The sequence below is a fragment of the Columba livia genome, chromosome 8 (genome assembly GCF_036013475.1).
Source record: "Columba livia isolate bColLiv1 breed racing homer chromosome 8, bColLiv1.pat.W.v2, whole genome shotgun sequence".
Taxonomy (NCBI): Eukaryota; Metazoa; Chordata; class Aves; order Columbiformes; family Columbidae; genus Columba; species Columba livia.
In genome coordinates this window covers 1627754-1649857 of record NC_088609.1, presented here as the reverse complement: position 1 = coordinate 1649857, position 22104 = coordinate 1627754, and the positions used below count along the sequence as shown (strand labels likewise).

Genomic DNA, 22104 nt, shown 5'->3' with positions numbered 1-22104 from the left:
AACAACCTATTTAGCACAATAAAACAGTAACATTAGTAGCATTACATTTTGTGCAGTGTTGTTAATTGAGCAAAAGCATCAAAACCACCAAAAAACCCGCAGCAAATTCCACATATCAACACATAAAAAGGGTAAACCAGACCAAAATGTCATGATGAAGGAGGGAGCAAAGCTGTACATGCTTTACCAACTCTGCATGCAAATTATTTTGCAGAGCTCCCTTTTCAGCAATAAGTGCATCGTTCACTTCTCCTCCCTGCTGCAAAAGCTCCATGGTGGGCGTTCATCTTAACTTTGATTTTACTGTTTATGCTCAGGCAACCCTTTGTTTCTCCCAGATGCACATTTATGTGAACCAAGGCTTTTCAGTCCTCATAATGTGATCCTTTTCTTCTTACCATGTTTTAAGAAATAGTGCAATAATTATCCGCGTTGTCTCTAAAGGAATCACCCTGGAACGCGAGCAGCCCCAACAGAAATGAAGGAGGCGGCTCACGTGTTGGAGTAGCCCTGGCTTTCTGCACTTCCAGGTGGACTAATCGCAATAAAGGGTGTTCAGATTCTGCAGCTCAGGCCATCTAAGTGACCTGGCTCAGTAATCCTGCTCTACATTGCAGTTTCCTATATATCAATTCCCAGAAGGTAGATATACTAAATAGGAAAAAATCTAAAAGAAAACCCCACACACAAAAAAAACCAGCCAAGCTTAACCACCTTACCAGCACAGGGATGGAGTTTTGAAGATATTTGGAAAAAAAATTTGATATTCCAGATGCTCTTGTGAGATAAATCCTCTAAGCTCTTTCAGATCAGTCATTCTCTCTAACAGCTAAGCCAGCAGAAGTTGGGGAAGCTCAGACTTTGATGCCCATTTAGGAAAACCATGATGGATGATATTTAGTTCTTTGTAAGTCAGACTAGATTATCACAGTGATTCCTGTCTGGTTTTAAAAACCTATTGATCTATTGGTGTCAGCGCTGCAGAAGACAGCAAGTGGGAGCTTTCAAAACACTTATAAAATGGGGACTATTGCTAACTTTGATGCTGTAAAATTCCAACATCATGATGTATCTCCTGACAAGAAGAAAATTAAACTTCTGCTAATTAATACATTAATTTTAATTGGATTTTTCACAAGGCATATAGTAATCAGATTCTGAAAAGATGACTGAACACATCCATATAGGAAACAACAATCTATCATGTTAGCTCTGACTTGAAATAGTTAAGCTACTAATACAGTTTTCTTGTCTGAGGAACTTTTCCAGCAGTTTTGCATATAGCGATGCTCTGGGTTTGGGATAGTTTCTAAGCATATACTAGTGAAGGTAGTCAGCAGAAAAGCTTTAACAAGACTAGGAATTAAGTCTTGTTCCAGTGCAGCTTGAGCAACGCTATGCATAGGTTGCATACATCATAAAAACCAGCCATGAAATATAAGGACTTGCAGCCATCCAGAGGCTGATTAATGATTCAAATAAGCAATCTCTTTGCATAATAGCACTTAGGGAACATTATAGACACAGACTCCATTCAACAGCTTAAACTGGGCTCTAGATCAAGAAAACATATGCAGAACTGAGGGGTTGCTGCCTGCAAAATCCAGCTAGTTGTGCCACTGACATTAAGCTATTTTTGATGCCTATGACTCTGAAATTGTGTTTTTTCAGGTTTAAGAAAAATAACAACTCTGGAAGCAGCTTTGCTTCATTATAATTCTCTGAGGATGAGCTTTCAAAAAGGCAAAGATCCTGGCAACTTGAAATCATAAAGCAGATCTTTTATACTCTTCAAAAGAGCAACAGTATTATTCGTTCAGCGCTAGTCATCCACTCTGTAACTAAAGCCTATCTGCCTAAAATATCCCCATCGGATCCATTAGTTATTGTACCTTCCTTTAAGCTCTGTTCTTCTCACAGGTTTCTGTTCTCAGGCCCAGGCTCTGGATGACACAGTAAAACAGGCAGAAGATCAAAATAAGCAGTGGAGAATTCAGTCTACAGGATTGTCTGGGATGACGATTTTGGAATGAGATACGCCAGGAAATTACGGGACCTGGCCTATCCCTTTGCGTATTGTCAGTAAGACAATATAATGGCCTCCACTGACAATAATTCTCTTTTATCAAGGCAAATCATATAGTTCGTAGGTTTTCCTCTTCCAAAGCAAAATTTTAATTTTAATACTATTAGCAGCTTTTGTCAGATTACTTCTTGTTTCTCTATTTTTGATAAGTTTTATATATTTGACTTTTTTTTTTTCCCAACTAATCTATTCCTCCTCAAGTATCTCTTCCAAGCTGAAGGGCCTATGCTATACAAACTTACGTCATATACAATGTCAAACTTCTTGTATTCTTTCTTTACGCTTCTCTAGAAAACCATTATTCAGGTGTTTCTGAGAGAAGGTTGTCAGAATTGTACATTTTCCCAAGGTGCATGAAGTCCCATGGTGATGTATCTAACACAGTCTTGGCCTTCTTGAGCACAGCTGGTCATCGGCAGCATATTTTGAAAGCCGTCTCACAAGATTCTTTCCCAAGTGGTATTATATTCCTAAGTGGCACTACACTTCTTATTGTCTGCTTCTTTGACTTGGCTTCTCTCTCCATCACAAAAATACACACAAGGGCCTTTGCATTTACTCACACTGGACTTCATCTGCCTTTTTTTACTCAGTATCATAACATTTTTCTTCGACTGCATCAAATAATCTTATACCATCAGAAAAATCCATTACTTTTTTTTGTAAATAATTTCTGAATATTTTTGATATTATAAAGAAATCTGCACATGTGACTTTCACCCAATGTGAAAACTCACTTGTAACTTGTCTTTAATCCTAAGGAAGGATTGGATAATATATCCAATGACAACTTGGACTCAATTTATTTAAAGTCATTTACCAGCAACTTTCCTAAAGCTTTTAAGAAATTCAACACATGCAACAGGTAGTGGGGATTGCCTTTATCTTCATGTTTGTCACTTCATCCAGAAAGAGGCTAAAAGATGTATGAGGTACAAAATCCTCTTCCAAAATGATACGTACCATTAAACCACTGTTATCCATGTTATCTGAGTTGTCCCTTATAAAGAGTGGCTCTAATTTGGGAATTCCCTCTGGGCTCCTCGCAGTGAACACCAAAGCAAAGAATTCATTTAGCTTTTCTGAAAAGACCTTATTTTCCTTGAGCACTTCTTTTACATCTTGATCATCTATCAACCTTATAGACCTTCGGGCAGGCTTCTTGCTTCTGATGTGTTTGAAAAAGTTTGTATTATTAGTTTTTATGCCTTTAGCAAGTTATTCTTCAAAATTGTTTTTGTCCTCTATTACTATGTTTTTACATTTAACTTGCTAGAGTGCAAGGGTTTTTTCCTTAGTTCACTAGGGCAGGACTTCAAGGGTGCCCTTTTAATGCTAATGACCTTCTTCAGTCTAATAATCCCCTTTGCTAACTTCTCAGGTGACCTTTTCTAAAGTTGGGGGGATTTCAAATAGGGGTAATATGCTTACTCTCTAATGGTAAAGCCGCAAAAATGCATTCGTGCAGTGGTGATTTAATAGAGCTGCCATGTCACCTGAAAGTGTTATTTTGTTCAGTTTTGCCCTTTTAGCTACTGCTTTTAGTTTTCTCTCCATTTTACATTGGTCCCCTTTCAGAAGGTTGTGCCAATCTAAGGACTTTTTGGCTTTTGTACTCCACCAGGAATGATAAATTCGAGCATGTTTATATCAATTATTACAGAATGATTCTTTGACAGTGACATCTTCAAGGAAGACTCAATCCCTGCTCAGGGATAAGTAACAAAATCTAGTCTTTTTTGGTCTCTCTGATGTCTTGCTTAAAGACAACATATTTATGAAGTGTACAAATGCAGTTTCCCCATCACATTTGATCATGACACTTAATCAGTCCCCGTCACTACATTCTTTGAGTCCTCATTGCTTCTTTGGTCAGGCTGAGCATGCCATTATAAAGATGCTTACTGTTATGATCCCGTTTTGCCACGAAATTTTAATGCCTAGAGATTGTGAAATTGTTCAGTACTTGTCGATATGATTCCACCACCCCTCTTCTTTTTCTTTTCCCTTATTTTGCTTCTGAGCTTTCTTTTAACGATAATGTCACTCCTCCGCTGGCTTGGCTTTCTGTGCTATTCGTGACTAATTTTACACTACTATTCCAGCCTTCACTGATTGAGATGCTATTATGTCAATATCCTAATTTAAAATCAACATTTCACTTTACCCATCTTCATTACATACATTGGGCTAATTGTCCACTGGCTGGGTAAGCCTCTATTACAGTTATCTTGCACCAGTAGAACAGCACGAACAGACACAGTGAGGTCAAACACTTGGCCAGCTGTCTGTAAATCATTTTTGAATACTAAGAGCTCTTTTGTACTAAATAAAAAAGCCCTGGCAGTGACTTTGCCTCCGAATCCTAAAAGGCAAATGCAATCCCAGGCAGAAAATTGAGCTACATGAACAAAGGGCATGTTCCCAATGCTGTCTGAAACAGGAGAAATAAAATGGCTCGGGTCATTGCAGGCGTTTCCACTCGCATCCTGTGAGAAGCCCCATCTCGAAGAAGCTCTGGCAGAGCCAGCTGGCATTGACCGCTCTGTCGAGCAAGAGCTCATTCTTCTCGGCGCTCATCAGTTCAAGTTCAGCCACTGACTGACGCAGGCTTGTCAGTGACCTTGACTCTGACCCAGTTTAGAGAAGCACTTGGGGGACAAACAGACACAAAGGCAGAATTTTCCATAAGTCGGTAAAAAAAATTTAGATGTAGATGATATAGATATAGATAATATGATATAGATATAGATGATATGACATAGATACAGATGATATGACATAGATACAGATGATATGACATAGATACAGATGATATGACATAGATACAGATGATATGACATAGATACAGATGATATGACATAGATACAGATGATATCTCAACCCCTGTGTCTCACTGAAAAACAGAGAAGGGGAGGAGAAGCAGGAAACCTGAATTACTGAGGAGGAGCTTGAACATGTCTCCCAGACTCAGGGAAACTCTCAACACAGCACTGAATTTGTCAGCCACTCCCTGATTAATGCTACTTGATATCAAAACAAACAAACAAACACCCGCCTCTCTCCCCAATGCAGATACTAAAAGATGAATTCGATAACATCAAAGCAGAAAGAAGATGTGAAAGAGTGAGAAAATAATCCATACTGAACTTCTGTATGCTCAGACCACGGGAAAAAAATGTGTGTCTTATATAAAGGGAGTATTTTCCCCCATTGACAAGGGGTAAAGTCTTTGAAGAGATGGCTCTGATTCATCAGCAGGGTGCTGGCAGATGCCCCCAGAAAAATAGAGAACTTGGCTGTAGATCTTCAAAAATATATTTTAGGAGACACTTTGTGTTCAGAGGGATATTTGAGCTGCGTTCAGCCCCTCAGGCATGTCCCAGGAAAATACAACCATGTTCTGATGGTAGAGAAGATACTAAAGCTTTGGCAGATGATATCGTGATCCAAGGTAAAAGCGAGGAATTTGACAAAGGGCCCTAAAGAGCTGCGGAAAGAGACAGAGCTGCTGAGCTGAAACTAAGAAAGCAACAAGGCAAGATCCATGTAATGGCAATAAAACACCTAGATCACTGCAAAGTGGAGGTCATAACTAATGTGTCTGCCCCAAACAAGAAACAGTAGTACCAAGATTGCTCTGAATGGCAAACTACAGAAAAAAACCCAAAATACGCCCCCGATTTAGATGTTTAGAGCAGCAACCTGCAAATGCTACTGCACAGATACCCAAGTCACAGACTGCACATATTAATGCATTTGAGAAATGGAAAGAGTTAACTAAATGAATACTTCTCCAGATATATGATAGTGAATGACATACTAATTTGTCTACAGTGCTTCAAACAGGTGTTTGAGCATAATGGAGAACAGCAGTTTAAGAGCAAATGAAAAATGACGATCATTGCATTGCAACAAAGAAGATTTTAGCTTTAGCCTCTGGGATTAAAATGTTGTATTCTTCTTCGGGAGATGAATTTTAGCTGAAACTGTTCCTCTTCCACATACAAACGTTACTATATGAGGACAGCAAAAAAACCCAAGCAACCAACAAAATCCCACCCTGTGTCAGAGGTTACCACTATGGCAGTACGACGAGCATTTTGAGTACAAACAGAGTGAAATTCGGTAGCTGTAGACACATTCCCTGGAGAGTGTAGCGTATTTGACAAAAGTATAGTGGAGCATCGTTGAGAGCTAGATTATGAACATGTCAGCACGATCAGAACAAAAACCAATGGAAAAGCTCATCTAATTCAGATGAAACTCGGCTTGTAATTCCCAGAGCCTTTGCAAAACTATAGGCTATTAGCAGGGGGCAGCCTGAACAGCACTCCCCTTCCATAACTGTCACTGTACCCTGTTCACCGTTCCAGGTGGGACTTCATCTAATGGTGTCAACAATTCCTGAGATGTTAACAGAGAAATCATATATATTCACTTTTATATATACATTTATATATATATATGAAGACATACATGTAGGAATTTCACATGTTGAAAACAAAGAGAAAGAGCAAAGATCATAGATGAATGGAAAATGGGAAGGGAATCTGTAGAGGTGAGTCGATTTGACTGCCTCAAAAAGGAATTAACTCTATCTAAACTCTTCTCAGTAAATACCTGTCATAAATTCCTCCAGTGGTAAAGATTCATCATCTCCTCTTATTATTCTACTGCCAAACTAGCTCTGCTAATAGCAAGTTTTTTATAATATTGTGTGTGTTTAAAGTACTGTGGGAAGGAAGATGCTAAGATCAGAAGCTGTTTTAATGAGCAGAAATATAGAACATATTAGTAGATCAAGAAAGAATGTTTGCTCCAGAACAAAGTGTTCGTAGATTTGTTGAAACTGAGTGAAAGAAACTGAGGAATTCTTCAACTGTTACCCCCACTCTCACGAGATTGCTTATCAGAAAATATCACAGCTAACAAACTGATCAAGCATATCACATTTATTTCTGTCAGCGGAGTCCCAACGTGTCCATATTTAACAACAGGAAAAGTTTATTGGGAATACGTTTTAACAGCATATATGAAGTATAAAGTTGCTAGGGCATTAGTAACTCTTATTATGCCAGCGCAACAGTAAGGTGGAAAACAGACACAAAACCCGAGTACCGACTAGTACAAGCTACAGAATTAGACACTGATCTGTACATCTCATTGCTATATTACGCCCTAGCACCAGTGAAGCAAAGGTTGCCCTTACTACCATTTTGTTCAACAGAGAACTGAAATACGAATGACATTTTCCATACCAAAAAGTTACACTTCAGTCAATAGGGACTTGCAAGAGAAAAGTGGTACAGGGCGTTTCTACAATGTCAATGAACTAACACAAAACCAAACGTTACCACAGAAAGCAGCCACAGGCTTATCATATTTGAACATACTCTGCATAAGAAGAGTATGTATAAGAGTATAAGAAGAATATATCCTAATTTCAGGAGGAGAGAAATAAAAGGCAGCATGTTGGACTTTTTGCCCGAGAAGGACTTGGAATACCATGCACTATATTACGTTGAGAATTATTGGCAAAAGCGATGCCTGATGATAGCTGCTTGAGTGCCTGAGTGAAAACCATCAGGTACAAATGACAACCCAAGAGATCTGAGGGACTATTTGAACATCACCTCCCAGGAGGCTGTTAAAATTCAATATTGTGTTAACAACGATTATTCGTTACTATTGTGGTGTTTAGCTGGGGAAGAAAGTCTAAGAGCTCTGCTAACAACAAAATGGAGCCAGGTAGTGTGTTATGCTACAGATCTCATTACCCTATCTTTATCCGTTATGACTCCACATAGCAGATGATGCAGGCTTTGGCTGATTTGTTTGGCTCCAAGTGATGTGAGCAATACCAAACCCCAACCCACAGCCTTTCCAAACATTTATTAACATCCAAACTGGCTTCAGCTGGAATGAGAATCAGCTTATAATTTTCCAGTAGAACATATTCCACTTTGCCGCTCCAATTTATAAGAGGAGCAGGGGAGATGATGAGGAGACATGAAGACTTTTTGAGCAGGTAACAATTGCTTCCAGTCACTCAAATGTTAGATTAGATAATACAACTTGTGGGCTTATAGTATAAGAAGCCTAAGTGTACAATTTTGATGCAAAATCTATCATTATACTTTATTTGTCAGCTATCCACTATCACATTGATGATAATACTAATAACATCATTTCACAAGATGAGTGGAAGAAGAGCTTTTAAGATTGACATAATTTGCAGGACTGACAAAAATAGAACAATAAGATTTGTGTCATGCTGCAGCAAAGTACGTGTGTCTGGGAGACCAGCTGCACCTTCCTTAATGCGGAGTTGGTGAATGGTGAATAGTGTTTAACATAGGAATCGTTTGCACGTAGGACTCCAGCTTCAAAGACAACAGGAGGTGGAAAACAGGCAGAATAGAAGAAAGATGGATGCAAGAAGACAAAGTACAGTGTTGCAATGGGTGGCTGGGAGCACTACATACCATCTCTGCATTCTCATTTGAGCGAGGCAAATCACTTGAAACATTCTTCCCAAGCAGTCACTGCCTATTCCTTGTCTTCTAGGTTCTAAGAACTCCAAATAAAAGAAATAGTCTATCCCAATCTTTCTTGGAGAAGAAAGGGGTAGAAATGAGACAGTAACTTATCAAGCCTCGGTGAATGACATGAAACAAATCTTATGCCAAGTACCTTAAATGATCTATCTCAAATGAGTAGGTACTTCTGATCATAACTGTCTCTGCCTCTGTTTCCTATGCATACAAGGATAATGTATTTGTGTCTCACAGGGGTCCCCACCAAAATAATTAACACTTCTGAAACGCTCCCAGGGTATGGCAGGGAGCAAAACAAAAAAGCCCACGAGGAGATTAACGATTCTGTCCCCAGAGCAGGATCTGAATAGCACACAGTAAATACAGGACAGGGCTGCACAATGAACTCCGAAGCTAAAACAAAACACTGAATAGCTGCTTATTATGTGGAAGTTTTCCATTTGGAGAACGCAGTGAGGCAGGGGTCTAGCTGAGAGAATAACATGAGGCCCTATGATTAAAGACCATATCACAATGCACATACTCAAGGGGACTGAGCTGACACTGAACTCACTACCTACGTTCACTCATTAAGTTTGTTTTGAAGAGTGTATTTGCTTGTTGAGGAAAGTGCTGGATGGCCACAGGAAACCTGACCAACAATCAAACAGTTGTACTGCTCTCCCTGTCTCTGAGGCTTCGTGTTATCCCAGAGATAAGGACTGCTTGGTCTCCACAGACCGTCCATATTCTGAACTTGCCAGTGCTAAGCACTCGATCCCCAATCCAAAACATTTAAACACCTGCGTAAGCACAGGCACACAGAGAACACTGCTGAATTCAGACTGTCCGTGTTATAAATCTAGCTGTGCATATATGGTTTATTAGTTTCCTTACCTAGGCATAGACATTGGTTCTCTAAACAGCTCTCTGTGCCCTCACAGAACTCCCTGACCCCACAGCTCAGCGGTTGGAATGGCCCATATGAACATCTTTGGTGTACTTCAGACAAAAGTCAGCTTAGTTGGTTTGAACAAGGCATTTATGTTCTGAGCTCACTCTGCTAATCTGCTCCAGCATAGACAGGGGAAGCATCTACACATATTGTCTGGTGGAGAGGAACAAGGCAGAATGTGTGGCATACAGGCAGGGAAAGGTGCTCAAGACCAGAAATATCTGCAGCCAAGACCACACAATCTAGAAGGACAAGTCTGTCACTTCAGTCCCACCTGCAAGACTGACACTGCTTGAAATGGCAGAGAATATCCTCTCACCTCCCATAGGCCAATACAATGACAGTGGTTAACCATCAGGAGCGATTATTTCAAAATCAGTGACATGGAAATCGAGCTCTTCCTATCATTTTATGATTTCTTGACCCATCGACTCCTTCCTGAAGATGACATGGTCATTATGGAATTTGGTACACTTTAAAAGTAAAATAAGCACACTTTGTAAACCCCAGAAGAACAGAGAGCCACAGGTGCTTGGCTTTAGTCGTATACAGTAACTCCAGTAAACACTTTGCCTTGGAGCGATCGGTGCTGGAGCAGCTGTAGCTGTGGCGTTGTGTGTGCACTTCACTTATTCCTGTGTCAGTCATCCTCCCCGCTCCAGAATGAACTTTCTTCAAAGGAAACAGCTTATCTTCCACACCACAGCAGCAGAAGAAAAATCATCCTATACAGCAATATTTAAAATGTGGTTTTATGCTCTTATGGCAGCTAATTTTCCTTAAATGATTTAAGGGAATGAATACATCTAAAAGGCCTGCACTGAGCCATTTGTACTGGCAACATGAAGCTGAACTTCCTCTGCTGTAAACAATCCAATCTCTGGAGGGCAGCTCCTCATGGCAGATCTTGTCTACAATGGGAGGGATGAAGGTTATTTTTTATTACATTATTTTTCAGGGAACTTTACTTTGCATTTTATTTAATTTCATTCCATATTCCCCAGCGTGGGGAGTCTTCAGGTGAGGAGAGGGTGGCAGGACAGATGTGCTGAAATGCATAATCCCATATCTCTCGGAGTTTAACAACAGCCCTCCTGCAGCTGGTTCACCTACACATGCACCCAACCACCTATGGTGTGTTACTCATCCAAAAGTGACGCTCTGCACCTGGACAGTGGTTCAAACCTTTAGCAGCCCAAAGTGACTCAAAGCTCTGAGGCAGCTGGAATGTCTTCCCCTTTTGCACCACACTTTGAATATGGTCTGTTCATACAAGTGCTACCAGGATCAGAGGCACTAAGAATCTGTTATAGCCTGAAAAACCCAATAATCTCTTATACTGCATTGTATTGCTGAGGGTCTCCAAAACTGTCAGGAATGCTGGTGCTGACTAGGGGATGATAAAACCAGATAAAGTGTTTTGGTGAGTAGCTCGTTCTGAGAAATGAAACTAAAGAGCCACCTGAACAATGCTGGTAGTTTAATTAAAAAAAAAAAAATCCTAAATAGTATTAAAAAATAATAATAACTCTGAAAATGAAATGTTGCACTATTTTTGAAGTGGTCCTCCTTCTTTCCCCCTGAAGGAAATGAACTGTTAGTGGTTAATCTCAGGCTGATCCCTGGGAGGAGTGGGAGACAGAGATGGAGGAAAAAAAGGTCTCCATTTCAGACCAACTCTGACCAAACATTTCTTTTGATTTTTCATTTAACTACCACCGTAAGTCAATTCATTCTTCACACACAGGGTAGCTGGAAACTACCAGAGTTTTCAAATCTTCCCAGAAACAGGACAAAGCTGAAAAGAAAATGTTTTCTCTCTTTTTTTTCCTCCCCAATAATAGCTTCATTTGACTGACAGTGACTTGTAATAGTGCCAGGATGTGTTGCTGTACTAGCTGGAAGCATTTCCCTACACCAAACCTCCTTGTAAACTTTAAGAACCTCTTCATTCTTGGAAAAAGCCCTTTCTTCTCAGACCAAGCAGCCTGCATGCTCCCTCCATCATCTGTAAAGAAAATTGCCTTGCGATTTGGGGTAGGAAACAGAGGAAAGATCAGGCTGGTTGTAAAGCCCCTGTCTTTACTTTCCGTCATCATCACTTTAATACAACGAGGCTTCGGAGTCTTGGTCACAGGTACAATGGCAGGTGCTTCACAAACAGAATAGAAAGAAAAATTCTGTGCCAAACAGTTAGAAGTCTAAGAAAATATTTTCTATGCAATTGGATTCTCTTTATGAACCTATCTACCTCGTATCTAAACCCCCTTCTGTACAGGTAATATTACTAGATGGAAGACAAAAAGTCAAATTCAGATGTACTCGGAAAAGCAGTAGTTAAATTAAAGGAGCTCTTATCCTATAGATGATGTAGCCAGGAGTAAGAAACCTCTTTCTTTATTAGCAAGGCAAACCAGATCCTTTTTCAGGCTAGCAGAAAACAAACACACACCAAAAAACCCCACCACACACATTAGCAAAACTACAGGGAATTAAAGATCCAAATGCCATCTCCACAATGGGGGGCAAAAACAAAGGACAAATACCAGGAATTCCATACAGAAAAGAAAAAAAAAAATCATCTATAAAATCTTATTTTTTTGGCAGTGATTCTTTCCAAGCCATCTCCACCTTTGTTCAGTAGTTTTTCTTAGGTGCCATGTTCAATAATCCCTCTGCGCTGTGATGTCAAACATTCACTGTCTGTCTGCCTGCCTCCCACTCCTCCGTATTCTCTGCAATCCATCTCCTCCGATTAGCTCAGATTTCACCTTCAAGAACACCTCTGCTTCTCGGACTGAGCACGAGTGTGTGCGGTGTGTTTATATAATATTTGCAAATATTATCCCCCTCCTGCTTTGCACACTACATGGCAACCCCTGCTGAAGCTCTGGATTAAATATCAATGCCATTCAGTAATTCGATTTTTGGGGCCTGCTGTTTTGAATCCAGCTCAGGACATCACGAGAGCAGCTCAATTGAATTTTGGCCCTGCTTTCAGAATTATTCCATATTTAATCTGAGCTGAACTTCATTTCACTCGCTCTCTCCACTCCGATGCCTCCTGCGACAAAGGACACGAATGTTCCCTGATCTAACGCAGTGGGGGTGGTTTGTGCTTACTTATCTTTTATTTTGGTTTGCCACTGGATTAAAGCATGACAGAGTTGCTGGCATCTTGCACAACGCTTCAGCAGGAGCGTCGGTACCTCAGCAAGCAAGTTCTGTCATCACGTCTCCCCACTCACCGGGTTGTTGTACATCTCGATGATGAGCTGCTTCACTCCGTGCAGTGTGGGATGAGCCCAAGGAGATGGATTTGCCCAGTGCCGGTTTAAATCAAACCCCATCAGGGAGCACCTGCACACACAAAAACAACACACATAAATGGCATATGTGGGCTATAGCCTCTTCTAGCTTCAGCTGCAAAATCGCGCTATATTCTGCAGCTTATGTATTTAAACAAGTTATCCTCATGGAAAAAAAACAAAAGCAAATTTTCCTCCAAGGATGAGGAAAGCCTGTAGCAAAGACCACTTTTAGAAATAACGTGAACAGCGGAGTATTGACTGAAACATCTTTGATCATTCAGCCTTCTTCCTCTCTACCCCACAGACGCTGACTCCATCCTTTGCCATTTGCCAGCTTGCCGTGTTGGCACAAAAGAGCCCACTTGGCCTCTGAGGTTCCCTTCTCCTTGATGCTCTACTTGGGGTCTACAGCTATGAGGATGATTCATAAACTGCATCACCAGGCCTTTACTTTGCCCTCACTCAAGTCTTGACTCAGCAAAGCCATTAAGAACACTGAAATCAATGGCCATTAAGTATATGCTTAAGGGATTTAAAGCATGTTCCACTCACACAGGGCTCAGTCTCTTACACTCCTGCAATCACCCACACAAAAGTCAGCCAAGAGACACTAAGTTAAAATGCTTATTGGCCATCAAACCTTGTGGATATTGAAGCATGTTTGCCACCTTGACTTCTCCTTCCTTCCCTGACTCATATCTCCCTCAGTATATTGTCCTAATTATGCTGCTCCCAGCCCCACAGAGTAACATCCCATTCTTTGTGAAGTCCCACTGAAACTCAATGGGCTGAAGGCAGTGTGAACACAGAAGAAATTGAAGAGCTGGGAGTGGCACAAATAGGATGGAGATATCAAGTCCCTTGACTACCACAGAAATCACCTGGACAATCTACAGTCATTGATGAAAACAAAGAGAGAAGTCCCTTATGTCACCTCAAGGTGAGCTTGAGACCAGTGGACCTTGGGTAGGTCTTGCTCAGGAATTCTAGGAAAGACCACACAAATAATAAAAGCCCAGGCAGAGACGCAACTTCCTCTGTATTTAAAACAAACAAACAAACCAACCAACCTCACTGCTAAGCCTTAGAGCTTCTTGAGAAAAGAAGAGCTTTCATTGTTCCCTGGCCTATTATGAGAATGTCCGTTCAGCCTTAATCTTTTAAACACACCTTTGCAAACGGTGAAGATTTACTCCAGTAGTGCTATCCTTTGACAAAAATTCCAAGAATCTGATGACTAAAACCCAGAAGTTTAATGAACAAAAAGAAAATGCCTCACTTCAACAACAACTAAAACAAATTATTGCATACATCAAAGCCAAATAAAAGCTAAGACAGAAAGGTGAAATGCTAATGAAAGGGATAAAACCAGAGGATTAAGTTCATTTCAAAAAATGATAAATGAATATTTTCCTATAAAACAAAAAATAAAATGTTAACAGGACATTTATCTGTAAAAAAATCTTATGGGACGCTAAACAGAATAAGAAATCGTGGTGATCATCATGTGTCTTACTGTATTTTGGCACAGTTCCCAACAAAACCACATGCTGATTCTACAGGATACATCTCTGAAGAGATCAGAACCTGAAATCGTATCCCCTGCTCTGGTTAATGTGTCTCCTTTACACGTTGGCTTAAGAATATTGAAAACTAATAACACTACAGAAAACACTTATGTTTTGATTCCAGTATGTTCATCTCCAAAGCACATTGAAGCAGCCAATCTACAGAGCACCAAAAGTAAATTTTAACTTCAAACATGGATTGTCGATATTAAATTTGGTGTTTGGGGCTTTTAAAATAACTTTATATTAGTCATCCCTGTAGGGAACAAAAGTTTCTGTAAGATACTAAGGCACTGCAATTTGCAGTATTTGAATGAGTCATGACTATCTGGTTAGTGATGAATCTCATAGTTCATTCCAAGCAACAAGAACAGTTGAACATAGTTGTCTTTACTTGAGAAGACTTTATAAACAGAAGGAAGCAATGCTTGACAAACAAGTCATTCATTTGGGAAGCTCCTCTGAGCTCTATTTAATAGGAACCCAATTTAATTTCCAAATTTTATTTAGCTGGTCTTTGATGATGTATATCACATCTTTATCAATGTAACAACAATGAATTAAATTTCTGATGTAGGCATTACTATTTCTTTCCACTCTAGAAACAGTGTATTTTTTTTTCCCCTTTTTAAAGTCTTTTTTCCTTTCCTTTTTGCCTAAAGACAAATTTGTATCTACCACATTCTCTCTTTATTCATCTGTTGCAAACTTCTGGGCTCTCTAAGGAAACATCAAGTTGTGTTCCTTGCTACTTCAGATTTGATTATTGACTCTATTACATGTAGAACTGTCTCCCAAAGCTCACGTATATCAGGACATGACCAAAACATACGGTAAGAGTCTCCCCCATGCCTATTACAGATCCTGCATTCATTATATTATCTTGCTCCCAGATGACGTGATCTCCCTTGTGGCTAATACCTCCAATGCAAGAATGTGAACAGGATAACTTAAAAAGCAGCGCAAGATGCAATTTTTAATTCCCCCTACCAATCTTAAATCAGCTCATTTCTAGTACACACTGCTTGCTGCTTCCATTGCTTAACTGTTTACCTGCTGCTTCAAGCACTGGGTTGGCAAAATAGAAATATAAGTATTTTATGCAAACAGCAGCTCTACAATGAGAAACAACCTTGTTCCAATATAATTTAGGATCTTTGGGACCAGCCCCCTTACTTGTTCTGACAGTGCTGTCATCAGCTTCAGAATGGTTCCTCAAGTCCCTATAAGTGTTGCCCAGATTTAGAAAGGGCCTCCAAATCTGTCCTATACAGATTAGGTTTATTTTGTGCAGTAAATCAACTAAATGTGTTCTGTACAAAAGTAACAAGGGGAAAAAGCCTTAGAATATGTCAAAGGACTGTTTAAAGACGATCTGTGGAAGGCGGTGATGAAAGAAAGCAAAAGAGGAGATATTGCAGACTCCAAGAGATGTAACAGATGACAAAAGCAGCTTCAGAATTAGTGATGGTTGGAGCAGGTTAACATTTCCACTGGCAAATACCCTATTCCATGAGGTTTAATGGCCGTACCCAGGAATGCTCTTACAAACGCGGCAATAATATTGACATGGAGCCAGAGAAGAATGATGTGCTGCCACGGACTCCCATAGGTTAGGAGAAAGTATAATGAGAAGTAGGTGAGTTTTCTATAACAAGCAAAGTAGCAAACTGCTACTATTACCTGGTTGTAGTCTTCATTCATACTGTGAAAACCTGGATTGTGTGTCACATAGTCATTGCCGCCACAAAAAAAAATGACATGTATGTAATTTAAAATACATAAGCTGATAACAGTAGTTTGAATTTTGGATTATGCTCATTGGAGTTCACTAGATATACAGACCACATAGTATCTTTCTGCTTTGTGACTGAATGTACATTAACATCAGGTTCTGTGACCACACTTGTTGAATTAGAATTTGCGTTTCACAAATGTTCTCCATCCTTTTCCTAAAATTTCTGTTTTCTGTGAGCAGATAAATTTATTACAGTGTTTATGAATTTCCATAAACACAGTGCAAATTCAGTCAAAGCAAACGAGTTTCAAATGGAAACGGAAACATGTTGCAGTATTCGTCCCTTCCTACCCGGGAGGCCGCCAGATCTCAACGGCTTACCAGCTCAACTCAGGAAAGCCAAAGGCGTTCAGACCAGCCCTCTGCTTGCCGGTAGTTATCTGGATAGACCTCCTGGCCGCTGGGGGCTTCACTCAGCACCGGTTTTAAGGATTTCTTATGCAGCTGTTTTTGACCCTTTCTACAACTGAGGGAGGTTTAGCACCAAAACCTATGCTGGGTTTATTTTTAGGGCTGCTTCCTATTATTTCAGGTTGTGACTCTTCTTTCTTGAATCTCCAATTTATAGAAACCTCCAGGAATTCTGCCTTCCTTTCACTTCTGTTCTCCTTCCCCTACTACGCAAGTCTAAGTCTGTCACTAAAAGACCCATTTCCTCAAGCTGGGATACAGAGAATAATGGAGGAAAGGAGTTAAAGAAATCCTTTTTCATGGCATATGATTTATTACAAAGAGAACTCTACACCCTTCTCTTCAGCTTTGTAAGGTTGTATTGGTTCATTGGATCAGTACCAGGTGAATCTCCAGATAATGCCACACACAAAGCCGGGGAGTTCAAATCCACAAATGGCAGGACCAACAGGGTTAGGATTTGAAATTGAAAAGGTAGTGGGGGAAGGGGTGCACTCAGTTTGGTGGTTTTTTCCTCAGGCTTCTTGCAATAAGAGCAGAGACAGAGGGTAATTGGTCTCTATTGTTGCACTTCTTGGAAGCAAGAGCTATAGCAAGAAACTGCTGTGAGACTGCAGCCTGCCATATCATGCAGGAAAAGTAGGTGTGCAGTGTGAGAGAGTGAATACAAGAGGAATGCACAGAACACTTGCTTCTTTTAATAAATATATCATTTTAAACCTGATATATTCACGACATTTTACAAACCAACTGTACACCTGCTGAAGTCAGAGTCTTCATTAGTGTGCATTTCACCTTTGGGGTGCTTGGGCTTTGCGATTTATGCATTTGCCTATTATTCATCAAAGAGGATTCATTCAAGCCCACATGTTCCAAGGCAATTAGATAGCAAGACATCCTAACACTCCGGCTACAGAGAAAACCCCATCCCGACTCTCCCTTCCCCTCCCCAGCTCTCTGCATTTTTAATTTAGAGCTCTGGAAACCTTCACAAAGGCTGTTTAACATAAGCACTGCAGTGTGCTCCAGGCAGAACACGAGTGGCCATACAGAGCACAACAGCATTAGCTCCCAGAGACCACATGGTGGAGTAGATGTTTACAGAATGAGCACTGCATGGTGTACTGACATAATTTTAAATAGTACATGACGGTTAAAGATGTGTTTCTCCATTTTCTGTGTAAACAATGTTAAATAAGAATAAACACAAAGGGATATTTTCTCCTCCTGATGAGTACATGCATTTCTCAGAGCTGGTAATAGGCGTTACAGACACACACCAAAGAGAACACGCATCCCCACCCAACACAGGCAAACTCCCTTCTCTGATCTTCAGCATATATCTCAATTCCAGTATTTAACTCTCCCTATACACCTCTGGTTCTCAGTAATGCCAGAAGCATTTCTGGGATGAAGCAGAACGCTGGAGATAAAAACCCACCCTGCCATTAGGAGAATCGCACCCTGTGAGCGTGCCTGGGATGTAAGACGCTAAGATCCTGTCCCTAGTGTAGCTCAGCCTCCCCCACATGATGCCCACTCCAATTTTCAGTTTTCCAAGGGACAGGCTGTCCAGTGCATCCCCTGGGAGGGAAACACAGTTTAGCAAAGTTATCCCATAGAAAGTGCATGTCTGGCCCCGGGTGTGTGTCTCCCTGAATGAACACCCTGCAGGAGCAGGTCTCGCCTGTCCTGGCCCGGAAAGGTGTTGTGGGGACTCCCACTGCCATTCGCATGCTGACTCACACCAGCACATCAATCTCATGCACCCAGATGCTTTAACCAAGTTACTGAGAACACCTACAGCTCTTCCATTTTAAAGCCTGATTCATTGTTTGGCCTTTTCAAAACCAAAGATATCATTGACTTAATGAGAGGAACACGGTAGGCACTGGGTTTTTTCCAGCATTTGGATCCCCAAAAATTTCCGCTGCAGCCACTGACCCTTCAGAAATCTCATGTACATAGTATTATATGAGCATTCTTTCCTGATGTAGACCAAAAGTCACCTGCAATTCAGGACTCACAAGCTGTAAACCACTGAGAAAGACAATCTTAACTTCACATGTGCTCAGTTTACTGGGTTTCCGAGTGCCACCAACAGGTCAAGACCCTCCTGCTCAGTCTGCCTGCCCCTTCCACACAATGCACGAATCCTGTCTTCTTACAGACCCTGCCACCTTGCCCTTCAGACAGGCAGGCCTCCTTTACACTAGTTGCATTTCTTTATCCTTCTGCATTCCTGGCTTTATTCCCCTTCGGCAGGTTGGGTAGAGATAAGGTAAGTTCATCACAGTGGTTCACAGAAAACAGCTGATATACATGTAAGCATTTCTGGAGACATGGCTCATCTTGAATTGTAATTTTGTTCTCACTTCTGCCCCTCCTCAGACTACGCAACTAATCTGTTACACAACACTCCTCACAATTATTAGTGAATACTCCAGCTGCTATAGAATGACATTCCCCCACATTACAACATATGTTTCACATATTGGCAGATGAAGCTGGCAGTCTTGCTTTACCTACTCACCTTCAGGCAAGAGGAAGGACTATTGCATTGCCTGTAGACCAGCATCATATGAACCAAAGATGGTTCAGCTCTTACTATCAGACCTATTACACACAGAAAGCTGCAGTCAAAGGAGCCAACCTTAATGTCTAAAAGTTGAGCTCTTAAAAGTTTGGATATATCACAGCTACACAGATACATAAAACCTTCATTCAGCCCCGTGTGTGTCATTATTATGACACAGCCTTTAAGTACAGGAGCACAGGGTGTTTTTCCACAGGGCTCTTGCTTTATTCTGTGCACAGGATCAACACCGTTCACTAATGAGTGGATTATTCAATATTTTGGCTTTTTCTTATTGTTCAATAGGCAGCCCTAGGCTCCTGCTTACTGCATGCTGCTCAAAGCCTTCTCTGAGGACAGAGCTATTCAGTTCTTCATGGCTTTTCTACAGCGCTCAGCACTGCAGGAGACAACTGCTTTAGAAACACTGATGGACTAATTTTCCCAACAGCACTGGTACAAGAGGGGACCACATTGTCCCCAATTCACAAAAGAGCAATTAGGACAAACAGTGAATTGCATAAGAGACACCTGCTAATTCGGGCCACCCCATCCAAGTGGCAAAGGACCACGTTTTTGTTTCAGAGAACTTCAATTTATATAGTGTGTTAAGTGTTTGGCGTCTAACTTATTATTTGAGCTGAAGCTGACTGTTCTCTAGGCTTCTCCAAATCTGATCCCAAAAGGGCAATATGAGTGGACAGGGTATTAGAAACATCCAGGTTTCTGGAATGAGGACAGTTGGAGATTACTATAAAATAGTAAGACATTACTGGATCATGAATGGGTTTGTGTGGGGGTGTTTTTCAATTATGCCTTAATTCAGCCATTTTGCTTGTCTTTGGATCCAAATACTGCTGCATTCAACTGTGTCTGAGAACCTGCTCTAACATCTGGTGGGTAGGGTTAGCACTCTACCTGATCTTGCCCTTACTCTTCTGAATAGGATTAAATGATAACTCCGCTACATTACAGGCTCCCAGACTATTTGCATCCAGAACATCAGTAATGCAAAGGCGGTGATGCTGCCCACACATTCTCAATAGGTCACACCAAAAATCAGCCCGAAGTCATCTATCTCCATCATCACAAAGGCCTTTTCCCCTTTGATATCCTGAAGCGAATGACTTGACACCAAACCTGTCAAGGTGTGTGTTATTCTGATGAGCTGGTAAAGAGAAAAGCACCGCGGGACTGGGGAACTGCTGGCTGAATACTAACTAGCAAGGCTTAACTACCCAGCACTAGAGAGCATGACTGCTGGCTGCTTTTTGTGACTGTTTGCTAACAGGCTCTAACACACTCCCCCATAAACAGCCAGAATATTGATTGTATTTCTGCATAGTCTGTAACAGGTTCAGCTTGCAAATGACTTTTTGCATACGAAAGCATCCATCTGTTTTGAGTTGGTGGGAAAGAAGGCCTCTTTTATTGTCTCTGCACAGCATTACTAAACCCATCCACATTGCCTGAAAGCAGCCTACCCGTGCTTCATTAGTTAGCATGTATAATTTTCATCAAACGTTAGAATCAAGGATATGTCCATTAGCCGGGCACTCCAACACAAAGTCCCTTTACCACTACTAAGTGAAAAATTTACAATTGCATGGAAAGGTCTGAACAAAACCCCAGGTCTCATAATATTACAGGAGAGGGGAAAATGACCCAGTGGTTCATGTAGGGTGACAACATGAGACTGTTAAGAGCTCTTATGCAACCTACGGGAAAACTGCAATGTCTCAGTTCTGCTCTTGTGAAAACAATTATATTATCAACCTTCCATGGTGTTTTGAAAGGAATTACTATGCAATGAAGAATTATTAAGTATTTCAGTGCTACAGTGATGGGGATATATTAGGCTCTACAGATGAAGATTAAGCAATTGATGGAATTGCAGAAAGCTTTCCTGACAGACCCCGAATTTTGTTGAGGTTCACTTCCAACAAGATCGCACTACTTCACACTTAAATACTTCTGAAATGCCTGTAAGAGCAAGAAGGTATCCCAGTCTATTTTATGAGATAAATTCTCTGAGGGTTTGGGTGGCAAAGGGGGATTATGTCGGGTTGTTTGGTTGTATCAGCGAACATTTCCTCTCATTTCTTCTACCCCCAACTCCCTGTAACTAAAGGTGTTTTCCTCTCAAACATGTCACTATTCTCACTTTAATTTTGAAGGTCATCTGGCCTACAGTGTCTGTTACATTTTGCCACCTAATTAAAGACAGAAGATTAACCTTATTCTATTAGATTGTTTTAGTACCTGCCAGCTGACTACTCTGCTTTAGTAAAGGGACAACGATGTGGTCAAGCCTGTTTAAAAACAAAAATAAACCCAACCAAACAAAAAAAAACCCCCACACCAAAAAACACAGACCATTTCATCGTTGGGAAGTCCAGCAGAAACCCTGAGCATGATGCAAATGTTCTTCCCATAATCACTGCTACGCTCAAATAACAAACATTTCATAACAGCAATAATACCAGTGTCTTGTTTGTCACATAACATTTCAGAAGATGGCAGGCAAGCTATAAAGCCCTGATCTATCTCTGATTGCAATCAACAAAAAGCCCAGATGCTTTCAAAGGGAGTTAAATCAGGCTCAGATCTTTTCCAATCACTTGTTAATTTAAGGGGCAGACTTTTACCATCTGAGCTTCGCTGCTGCTATTGCCTCAGTCCAAACAACACAGAGAAGGAGAAACTATTTGACAGTGTGGTGGTCTCTGTTCCATTACCAATTTCTAACCTCAAATCACTTAGGCTTTATATTTTCCAACAATCCCATCAGCTGAGCATGCTATACACCCTAGAAGGCAAGCTACATGGCAAAGATATATTTCTCATAATACTCCATGACA

General features: G+C 40.7%; 1 protein-coding gene across 4 annotated transcripts in view; it reads right to left on the bottom strand.

Annotated features, from left to right (window-relative positions):
* Positions 1-22104, bottom strand: part of LOC102088218 (BEN domain-containing protein 5) — an 889197-nt gene that overhangs the window by 138667 nt on the left and 728426 nt on the right. For all 4 annotated transcript variants that reach the window (XM_065071427.1, XM_065071429.1, XM_065071428.1 and 1 more), the window contains one exon: positions 12829-12940. In XM_065071427.1, the coding sequence (XP_064927499.1) occupies positions 12829-12940 (112 nt within the window). The remainder of the gene's footprint in view (positions 1-12828; positions 12941-22104) is intronic.